Here is a 12,085-nt window from a genome sequence, read left to right as displayed (position 1 = left end):
CATACGGTGCACTGTCTGATACTTTGCGGTGCGGATTTGTAACCGGGCAACACATCACGGGGCCAGAAGTTGTCTTCCCCCAGACAAAGACATGCTGGTCCAGCCTGAGGGTCACAGTAGTACAGAGGAAAATGCTATGTCTCAGGGACAGGAAAATCTTTGATTTGAATCAGCATCAAGCATTATCCTGGGACACAGATAAAATTAACTAAGGTCATCTAATCTGCTTTAGTTAACAATCAGATGAGACTAGTGCAGCTTGAATATCAGCCAGTTAAAATCAATGTTTTGAATTGTTCGGCTGTTAACTAGTAAATCAACTGTAAATTTGCTTCTTACAAAGGCTGATTACAGGAATAGATTTTCCCTCTTTTCATTAGCACAGTTCTATCACTGCCTTAAGTGGAGATTTCCAGACAGAAAATACTTTATTAGTTTTACATTCATGATTATCCTTTAACAAACAAACTGGATTATTTCATCACATTTAATTGCATAATTTTCCTATGCCCCCACATTACTTACATATGATCCCTTTTATGTATAGAACTTGGCAGGATTGAGGCAATAATGTATTTTTTTTCAAGGTATGGGACCATTCCAAGTTGTTTGGAAAGGAATTTCATAGGAAGGTGTTTCTTTCTTTCCACAGTTGACCTGATCAAACTACAGAAGCATACGGTCCAAATGTTAAGCAAAATTAAGATATTAACTGATTTCCAATTCAATGACTATCATGACGCAGTTATTGAGATGCACTTTCAGTACCACCCATTTAAAAATACAGTTGCAAGAAAAAATCTGTGAATCCTATGCAATAACCTGGTTTTCTGCATTAATTACTCACAAAATGTGGTCTGGTCTTCATCTAATTCACAATAATAGACATACATAATCTGACTAAACTAATAACACACAAACAATTGTACCTTTCATGTCTTTATTGAACACATTGTTTAATCATTCACAGCCAAGGTTGGAAAAGTACACGAACCTTTGTATTTAATAACTGGTAGAACCTATTTTAGCAGAAATAACTTCCTCCAAACATTTTCTATTGCTCCTGATCAGACTTGCACAACAGTAAGGATGAATTTTAGACCATTGCTCCATACAAAACTGTTTCAGTTCATCAATATTCCTGGGATACCTTGCATGAATGGCCTTCTTCAGGTCATACCACAGCATCTCAATTGGGTTATGACCTGGACTCTGACTTGGCCATTCCAAAACACGAACTTTCTTCTTTTTAAACCATTCTGTTGTTGATTTACTCTTGTGTTTCGATCATTGTCTTGTTGCGTCATCCAACTCGTATTAAGCTTCAAGTGATGGACTGCAACCCTGATATACTCCTATAAGATGTCTTGAAACAATTTTAAACTCATTGTTTCCTCAACAATTCCAAGCTGTCCAGACCTCAAGGCAGCAAAGCAGTCACAAACAATGATGCTCCTTCCACTGTACTTCACAGTTGGGATGAGGTTTTGCAGTGCCCTTTTCCCTCCAAACATAGTGGTGTGCATTTCTGCCAAAAAGTTCAACTTTTGTCTCAGCTGTCCACAGAACATTGTTCCAGAAGCACTGTGGAACATTCAGGTGCCTTTTTGCAAATTTGAGATGTACAGCAATGTTTTTTATTGACAGCAGTTGTTTCCTCCACGGTATCTATTTTTGTTCAGTGTTTTGCTTACAGTGGATGCATGAACAGAGACTTCAGCAAGTTCTAGAGATTTCTGCAGGGTCTTTTCTGTAACCCTTGGGTTTTTTTTCACCTCCTTCAGCATTGTGCTCCTGGTGTAATCTTTGCAGAATGCCCATTTCTAGGATAAGTAGCAACAATACTGAATTTCCTCCATTTGTAGACAATTTCTCTTATTGTGGACTGATGAACACTGAAGTCTTTAGAAATGCTTTTGTAGCCTTTTCCAACTTCATACATCTCTACAATTCTTCTAAGGTCCTTTGAAAGTTGTTTTGATCAAGGCATGGTGCACATAAACAGATCTTTCTTGAGAAGTGCAGGCTCTGTCAGTATCTGACTTTGTGTGTCTTTTTTATAGGGCAGGGCACCTCTACAATCCACATTTTCAATCTCATTTCATTGATTGGAACAACTAACTCCAAATAGCTTTTGTAGAAGGCATTACCCTAGAGATTCACAAACTTTTTTGCACCTATGTAGACTGTGATTGTTTAAATGGTGCACTCATTATTGACAAGAAGTACAATTGCTTGTGTTATTAGTTTAGACAAATTGTGTTTGTCTATTATTGTGACTTAGATGAAGATCACATTTTATCAGTAATTAATGCAGAAAACCAGGTAAGTGCAAAGGATTCACACCATTTTTCTTGCAAATATTTCTCCATCATATATCCTAACAGCATACGACTTGTCAGTAGCTCCAATAGCTGCCATTCTGAATGTAATTATAAAATATGGAAATGTAATTAAAAATGTGAAAAGGCAGCTTTAATCTGCATCAGGTCTTAAAATATTAGATCAGATTTAAAATATTAATGATTCTTGTCCTTGATAAAACAGTCTGTCAGGCTGGGTATTTCTTCCTGTTCTGCATTTTGCAATGCTGATGTTCTTTCATTGACGTTCCCAGTCTCTAACCTCATCCATACTGATCAGATAATCCACGGCCACACCAGTTTTACCTAGTCACAGACAGTCCCCTTCCCCATCCTGTCTGCAGTTTAACTTCTTGTCTCCTTCCCAGCTCTGACAAAGGTTCCACATCCTGAAACGTTAACTCTGTTTCTTTTCCAACAGTTGTGGCCTGATGTACAAAGTCTTTCCAGCAATCTTTTATTTTAGATTTCCAGCATCAGCAATTACATGATTTTCGCTTTAAGATTACTTATTCATAAACTCTTCTGAACATACCAGGAGTGGCAAACCTTTTTGAGAGAGTATGCCCAAATTAGTGATAATCTTTTAAAAAATTTGCCTGCATGCCATGGTAACTTTAAGCAGAGATTATTATTCATTAATGAATTAGTAACAATAACTATGGACTTTCTAATGGAAAAAGGATAACTCCTGGTGCATATTTATATGTACTCATTGTTTTCCTATTAAAAAAGTAAAACAAAGACAGATTGAAATGAATGAAGTATTTTAGAAAACCCTTTCAAAAATTATAAATGTTAATCTTTTAAAAAGACAATTTAAAAATAACAAAATTTATAACAAGTGTTATTGTAACCACTTGCTATCTAAATACTGATGTATACATCAGGTCTGTGAAGATTTCAAAACATACCATCCTACTGTCTAGCTGGCACCAAACTAGTGTGAGACGCTTCCTGTGAAGACATCTCAAGCTCTTGCATTTGTTGCTTTATGTGGCAGTAAAGATAATGATAATGTATCTTCTTGTTATGGATGAGGATTAAAGAATTGAGGGATGACACTGCAATTTTGTTGGCACTTGCCAATAATTTTTTTTTATGCATGCATTCGCCACCCCTGGTTTAGGCCATGTATGAACACAAGAAGAATAGCTTAGGTGGAATCTGGTTAAATGAAACTCAATCTGTATGTAATACAACTACCTTTAGATATGACACTTTCTTTGTCAGGCACCACTTCTGACTTCTCATCCACATTTGATTCATCAACCTCTGTGACAGTCGTCAGTTCTGGCTCACTCTTGTATTGCCGATAATCAGGACCCTGTAATGCAAAATGAGATATTCATTTTACAATCATTCTTAAAATTAGTTAAATTCTCATCTGGAAGAATTATTTGGTGAACAAATTATAGCCCACAAAAAGAGATATTGAGAATTGCTCAATTTTGTTTGTTTTTTAACTAAGCTTGAGACAAGAATGAAAAAATTAAATAACTTTGTTGAAATGTCAAAAAATACAATTAAAAACCATATGCACAAAAGAGAAACAGAACTAACATTTCTTCTCAAAAAGCATTTTTTGATTTCATCTCAAGTAGCTGATAATTTACATTAGAGACATGCTATTATTACAGTGGCTCTAACAGCAGATTTCTTAAAATTACAGTGCCTTTTTATGGAAAAAATAATTTGAAAGAACTATCAAAGGCAATTTAAGAGTATAATCAATCACCAAGGTTTTGTTAGCCAGTGGTTCTTAGCATGCACACTTGATATATACAGTGGATTCCAGTTAATTGGGGTTAATCAGGGCAGCCACTTGTTTGGGATAACTCTTACAGAACAAAAAACAAGTCAATAGCCAGGATTTCCTTTAAATAAAAGTTGCTGGTGAACGCAGCAGGTCAAGCAGCATCTCTAGGAAGAGGTGCAGTCGACGTTTCGGGCCGAGACCCTTCGTCAGGACTAACTGAAAGAAGAGCTACTAGCTACTAGCTATCTCGGGTAATGATGAGTTTGAGTACAGAGAGGAAATTAAAAGCTTTAAGTTCCTCGGGGTCAATATCACAAATGACCTGACTTGGTCCAACCAAGCAGAGTTCACTGCCAAGAAGGCCCACCAGCGCCTTTACTTCCTGAGAAAACTAAAGAAATTGGCCTGTCCCCTAAAACTCTCACTAATTTTTATAGATGCACCGTGAAAAGCATTCTTCTAGGGTGCATCACAACCTGGTATGGAAGTTGTCCTGTCCAAGACCGAAAGAAGCTGCAGAAGATCATGAACACGGCACAGCACATCACACAAACCAATCTTCCGTCCTTGGACTCACTTTACATCGCACGCTGTCGGAGCAGTGCTGCCAGGATAATCAAGGACACGACCCACCCAGCCAACACGCTTTTCGTCCCTCTTCCCTCCGGGAGAAGGCTCAGGAGCTTGAAGACTCGTACGGCCAGATTTGGGAACAGCTTCTTTCCAACTGTGATAAGACTGCTGAACAGATCCTGACCCGGATCTGGGCCGTACCCTCCAAATATTCGGACCTGCCTCTCATTTTTTTTTTGCACTACCTTACTTTCCATTTTTCTATTTTCTATTTATGATTTATAATTTAAATTTTTAATATTTACTAATTTTTACTATCTTTAATATTTTTAATATTTAATAATTGTAATCCAGAGAGTGGGAAGCGCAGAATCAAATATCACTGTGATGATTGTACGTTCTAGTATCAATTGTTTGGCGACAATAAAGTATAAAGTACTAGCTCTTCTTTCAGTTAGTCCTGACGAAGGGTCTCAGCCTGAAACGTCGACTGTACCTCTTCCTAGAGACGCTGCCTGGCCTGCTGCGTTCACCAGCAACTTTTATATGTGTTGCTTGAAATTCCAGCATCTGCAGATTTCCTCGTGTCAGGATTTCCTTTGCTTATTTGGGACACTATGCCACTTAATTGGGACAGAAGACTGTTGCCATACAGTTTCTAAATAGTGTCAGTCATGTGCACCTGTATGGCCATTAAATACTACGTGTGCTTTGAGCGAACAGTTTTAAATAGCATCACTTGTGTGATTTTATGTTCAAAAAGCAATGATTTTTGTCAATAATACTTGACAAGAAACAAGCAGAAAGACAACTTAGAATTGTTTTACTCACTGTGGTTTCAAGTATGGATGGGAGGTGTATGGAGGGATATGGTCCGTGTGCAGGTCAGTGGGACTAGGCAGAAAATGGTTCGGCACAGCCAAGAAGGGCCAAAGGGCCTGTTTCTGTGCTGTAATTTCTATGGTTCTATTCAGACTTGGAGTTGCCAGAAATGGCCAGGAGTGAAAATGAAGCTATTTCACTACTAACAAGTTAGGAACCATGAAGAATTTGAAGGCATTGACAATCATCTTGAATGTTATAATGAAAATGAGGACTTGGAGGATGTAATCATCAAAAGCATTGTATGAAGGCAGTCCATTATCTGCACTAATTTTGTTCATTTATTATCAATCAGTGCACTGCAGCAAAAACTGGATGAATTCCTCCATTGATAACTACTAGGAACTAATACGTGGTTTTATTTTTCTGTAGTCATATTGGTAGTGTTCTAATTTGTTCTGTACCTCATATACATAATTTTTTACTCAGTTCAATGAGAGTTTGGCTTTTTTTTTGGAAAAATACCTTTTTAACTATTTCCATGAAACTTTGGCTAAGGGAAGCATAGGAGCGTCTACACAGCTGCTTTGAATTCGTGGACTGGACTGTATTCAGGGATTCATATGCTGCTGGATAAACATGCTGCAGTTGTTACCGACTTCATTAAAACCTGTGTGGATGAGTGTATGTCTACAAAGACTTACATGACATTCCCAAACCAAAAGCTGTGAATGAAACAGGAGGTACATCATCTGCTGAAGGCTAGATCTGTGACATTCAAGTCTGGCAATCCAGGCCTGTACCAGAAAACCCAGGTATGATCTGCAGAGAGCTATTTCAAGGGTGAAGAGATAATTTTGAACCAGGTTGGAGGCGATATCAGATGCACGGTAACTCTGGCAGGGTCTGCAAGACATTACTTCCCTCAAAGCGAAACCCAATAGCATGAATGGCAGCGACGCTTCATTACCAGATGAACTCAAAGCCTTCTAAGCACGCTTTGAAAGGGAGAACACAACTACAACTGTGAAGATCCCTGCTGCATCTGATGACCCTGTGACCTTGGTCTCAGAGGCCAATGTTAGACTGTCTTTAAAGAGAGTGAACCCTCGCAAAGCATAAGGTCCCGATGGAGTACCTGGTAAGGCTCTGAAAAACTGTGCCAACCAACTAGCGGGAGTATTCAAGGACATTTTCAACCTCTCACTGCTATGGGCAGAAGTTCCCACTTGCTTCAAAAGTGCAACAATTATACCAGTGCCTAAGAAGAATAATGTGGGCTGCCTTAATGACAGTTATTTATTGGGCACATGGCCAAGTGGTTAAGGCGTTCGTCTAGTGATCTGAAGGTCGTTAGTTCGAGCCTCAGCTGTGGCAGCGTGATTGTGTCCTTGAGCAAGGCACTTAATCACACATTGCTCTAGTGTCTGTGCGAGGAGTGGTGCCCCACACAGACTTCCAATCTGTGCCTCGTAAGGCATGAAAATGCCCGACGCAGGCCTCTCATGGTCTGAGTCGACGTACATTCCCTCCCTCCCTCCTTAATGACTATCGCCTGGGAGCACTCACATTGACAGTGATGAAATGCTTTGAGAGGTTGGTTATGACTAGACTGAACTCAGCAAGGACCTGGACCCATTGCAATTTGCCTATCATCACAATAGATCAACAGCAGATGCAAGCTCAATGGCTCTCCACACGGCTTTAGAGCACCTGGACAACACAAACACCCACGTCAGGATGCTGTTCATCAACTATAGCTCGGCATTTAATACCATCATTCCCACAATCCTGATTGAGAAGTTGCAGAACTTGGGTCTCTGTACCTCCCTCTGCAATTGGATCCTCAACCTCCTAACCGGAAGACCACAGCCTGTGTGGATTAGTGATAACGTATCCTCCTCGCTGACAATCAACACTGGTGCATCTCAGGGGTGTGTGCTTAGCCCACTGCTCTACTCTCTATATACACATGACTGTGTGGCTAGGAATAGCTCAAAACCATCTATAAATTTGATGATGATACAACCATTGTTGATAGAATCTTAGGTGGTGATGAGAGGGTGTACAGGAGTGAGATATGCCAACTAGTGGAATGGTGCTGCAGCAACAACCTGACACTCAACGTCAGTAAGACGAAAGAGTTGATTGTGGACTTCAGGAAGGGTAAGTCAAAGGAACACATACCGATCCTCATAGAGGGATCAGAAGTGGAGAGAGTGAGCAGCTTCAAGTTCCTGGGTGTCAAGATCTCTGAGGATCTAACCTGGTCCCAACATATCGATGTAGTTACAAAGAAGGCAACACAGCAGCTATACTTTATTAGGAGTTTGATGAGATTTGGCATGTCAACAAATACACTCAAAAACTTCTATAGTCGTACTGTGGAGAGCATTGTGACAGGCTGCATCACTGTCTGGTATGGAGGGGCTACTGCACAGGACCAAAAAAAGCTATTGAAGTTTGTAAATCTAGTCAGCTCCATCTTGGGCACTAGCCTACAAAGTACCCAACACATCTTTAGGGAGCAGAAAGGCAGAGTCCATTATTAAGGACCTCCAGCACCCAGGGCATGCTCTTTTCTCACTGTTACCATCAGGTAGGAGGTATAGAAGCCTGAAGGCACACCCTCAGCGATTCTGGAACAGCTTCTTCCCCTCTGCCATCTGATTCCTAAATGGACATCGAAGCTTTGGACACTACCTCACTTTTTTTTAATATACAGTATTTCCATTTTTGCATGTTTTTTAATCTATTCAATAAACGCTACTGATTTTTATTGATTCAATAAACATGATTTATTATTATGCTTTATTTTATTTTATTTTTTTTCTCTCTGCTAGATTATGTATTGCATTGAACTGCTGCTGCTAAGTTAACAAATTTCACGTCACATGCCGGTGATAATAAAACTGATTCTGATTCTAATTGGGGCAGCTGTTTAATTGGCCTAAAATGGATGGGTCCCGATATGTCCCAATTAACCAGAATCCACTGTATCTATTTTACTGTCAACATAAACATGTTTTATGTTTGTTCTGATAAAGGGATAACATTCTAGCCTAGTGGCTGAGTCTTAATCTCTGGAATTAAGTTTTAAATTGACTTTCAAGAGCAGTAAAATCCTGAAATGAATAAACTCTTTTTAAAGCAGATGGCCTCACACCAGACATACATTCTGATTGAAGGTATTTAAACTGAAATGTTAATCTTTGTTTCTCCTTCCGCCTAACCTGTTAAGTGTTTCCAGCATTTCTTGACTTTACCTTCAATTTCAGCATACTAAAATCTACACAGAAGTATATATGTTAATGAATGGGACATTGAGACTTCAAAACTTCAATGCGTAATAAGATACTTCTTGTCTTTTTATTCCAATAACATTCTGTAGAACAAGCGCAAGGCAGAGTTCTAAATGCCTAACCAGGATTCTGAATAAATTATTTATCACTGACACCAAAGTGAGATAGATTTCAATTTAACAGTACATTCCAAAGATACTGGTAATCCAAGATAGTTCTACAATGTTAAGTAGAATATGTCAATAGACAACCTATTAATGGTAATCACTTTAAAAGTAACATTAAAGTCAAATTTACTGAATGAATTGTCTTGTCATAAAGCAACTGAACAGACATCAATGTTTTAACACACTTGTGTAACTAATGTAAAAACATGAAGTAAGATGCCAGATTTTGGTACTGGGGCAGAACATTTGAGACAACCTGTCCAAGGAATGATGTAAATATTTCAAAGGTGAGAATATTATTCATGACGTGTAATTCTATTTCAAGATTTTTTTCATCTGTTTACATAAGTTATAATTATGCAAGACAGCTCATTCATGTATATGAAAGATAAAAAAAAGCACCAATGGTAAAAGTGTAAGTAAAACCACCACAAAAAAGTGAGGAAGCAAAATAATTTTATGGCAAAAAACAATGAAGAGGGAAATGCGGATGGAGCAGGTTTAAAAAAGATAAACAGTGGCAGTAGTCAGCCACTTACTGAATCTGCACCATTCCTCGGATCTTCCAGTTCAGGGTGGATCTTCGCTTTGTCTAGATGCACCAGGTTTCTGGTAGAACAAGGGTAAAGATTTCTCTCACTGGGAAGAGGAGGAATTGAGGGACCCTTCTTTGTCAAGTCAAATAATTGGGGGAGAGGAGGACGAGGAGGGGCTGTTTCATCTTCCTAAAGAGTGTAAGATGGCCACCATATAATAAGTGCACAACACAATTTGAGATATGCCAGATGTTGCTTATTTTATGTATGCAAATTAACTCATGATCATGTTCTGCAAATAGATACATGAAAGCAAATATAGTACTACAGTCTATTCCTTAATTCAAAGTCAGCTAATACAATCCAATTATTGTACTTTTTGACACTATCACTTACATCATGTTGGCTGATTAATATTATTTAATGATTCGATCTATCTGTACCAAAATGACTTTGAATAATCAGAAATAAAGTGTATTAGCAAGAAAAGATGGGTCTGAACAATGATCATATCTTCTGTTTATTCTTTCCACTTTCAAAACATGTTGGTGAAAAGTCAATGTCCTATAATAAAGCAGCATCAAATGAACACAAACATTTCACCTATAAATGTGAGATTATTAATGTGAGACTGCAAACTTGTATTCATCTTCTGATCATTTTCAAGTTTATTTTACAGTAATATCCCCATTCTAACAGGTACACACCAGTGACTGAGAATAGCTCCTTACCTCCTGTCTATGCCTTAGGGTTGAAGCAGGTCCAGATTGTGACACAGCAATGGCTTTGAACAGAAATAAAAGCACAAATTAGAATATTTGATTCAAGGGCATTAACTTTTAAAAATTTGCTGGCAGGAAGCCTTTTTATTTTCAGATTCCATGGGATTGCATTGCTATTCCAGAAAAAAGAATTGCCCTTCATTTTCTATATAATTAGAAATAAATCATGTGATGAACACTGTTTTCCATACATTGTAAGAACAAAACTGAAATTGCGCAAAATGCTTGACAGAATAATTCGGAGATTCAATATTTGAGATAAGACAGGGACCTTAAACAACATTGATTAAATAATTCTGAAAGATTCTTTTGATGAGAGCACAATGGATTAAGTTACCCTCTCCTTTACTTTTCCAATGATACTGATACTAGTCATAACAGCATCTGTGAAACAAGCATGACTATGATCTGCATGTTCCCATCAAACATCATATTGATCACAATCAAGTTACCAATTTCTTAAGGGGTATACTTGCTTGTGCTTCATATATAATAAGATCTCTTAAATATTGATTACACAGCCTCTAAACAAAAATGTTCCCCATTCAAAAGGGAAAATCTAATCAACCTTACTGTGGAAAAATTCAACTTGTATAAAAGGTGCTGAAGCAAGTTTTTTTTTAAATAGGCATCATATAAACTTGAATATTAGGCTGGGCACAAGCGAGATGTAGCAGAGCAGCTTTCCAACATGGGGACTTACTTTTTATTTCTCTCTGTAAATACTGAGCAATGTTTCCAGTGAAGGCTAGTACCACAGGACTAAACAAATACACTCAATGTCAACCAGAGGACTGCTCCACTACTCCAGCATACAGCAATCTCAACAAAAGTCCATACTCACAGAATTGAACTCAGGCTTCAGATAATTGAGAAAGAAGAACTTAAATCAACTACTGACAGGGAGGTAAGAAAGTTGCATGTTTACCACCAAAAACAGCCATACAACAGGGAAAAAGAAGGTACAGATTAAATACAGAGGATAATATAATCATATACACTAGCCAACATAATGTAAAAATTTGGATGAATGAAGTAAAAAAATATTTTTCAAAAGCATTTGCCAAATATTATGTAGTAGATTATGATTAAAGTAAGGATAAACATAAGATTGGAACAAAATTGGCTTCGATACATGAAAATATTTGGATTAAAACATGTTAGTAATCAACCCACAAGATTTAATGCTGGGAATACTGCTGTTCACTATTTGCATTTAGAAAGAATCAGAAAAACAATTTAAAAACTTGTGGATGGTATCAAATCAAGGGGTTTTACAATCTCTCACGGAAAGAGTATTACTTGTAATGCCCATGACAAATTGCATTACTTTTACATTGAGTGTAGATTCATGCAGGCTGGATTGGATTTTCCTTGCTCTTTTTTTAAAATGGCCGGGACTTAGTGTGGAAACATCCACATTGCTATATGGCAAGCTTTGACTAGAAGGGGAGTGAGTTTAATAGCATATATTCTTAATGCCATTACTAAGGTGTCATGGAATTTCATAACACTTACTATGCAGCGTATGCTCAGCCATTTCTTGATAAATCATAGAGCGAATCAAATTGGCTATAATGCTTTAATGATTTCAAACTCCTCAAAAGGCTGTCACGAGGGATTATTCACTTAACACTTCCATATGAAGCTGGTCACAAATCTTCAGCCTGCTCTTTGGTACTTATGTACTGCTTCTACCATGGAGCCACCTTCATCTGTTAAATGTCTGTTACCACTCATGATAGATTTAATAAAACAGAGAGGTACTGCAACTAATTTAC

The 12,085-nt window shown here is 37.9% G+C and overlaps 1 protein-coding gene across 7 annotated transcripts in view; it reads right to left on the bottom strand.

Annotated features, from left to right (window-relative positions):
* Positions 1-12,085, bottom strand: part of plekha5 (pleckstrin homology domain containing, family A member 5) — a 298,352-nt gene that overhangs the window by 30,092 nt on the left and 256,175 nt on the right. For 5 of the 7 annotated variants that reach the window (XM_072241807.1, XM_072241799.1, XM_072241800.1 and 2 more), the window contains 3 exons: positions 10,254-10,306; positions 9,526-9,711; positions 3,570-3,690 (listed from right to left, as the gene is read on the bottom strand). In XM_072241807.1, the coding sequence (XP_072097908.1) occupies positions 3,570-3,690; positions 9,526-9,711; positions 10,254-10,306 (360 nt within the window). Of the gene's footprint in view, positions 1-539; positions 667-3,569; positions 3,691-9,525; positions 9,712-10,253; positions 10,307-12,085 lie in introns of those variants that run through there. The other 2 variants (XM_072241804.1, XM_072241801.1) reach the window with 2 other exon arrangements.

Source organism: Mobula birostris, chromosome 23, assembly GCF_030028105.1.
Source record: "Mobula birostris isolate sMobBir1 chromosome 23, sMobBir1.hap1, whole genome shotgun sequence".
Lineage (NCBI taxonomy): Eukaryota > Metazoa > Chordata > Chondrichthyes > Myliobatiformes > Myliobatidae > Mobula > Mobula birostris.
The sequence above is the reverse complement of the archived record's forward strand: the minus strand, read 5'-3'. Positions and strand labels throughout refer to the sequence as shown.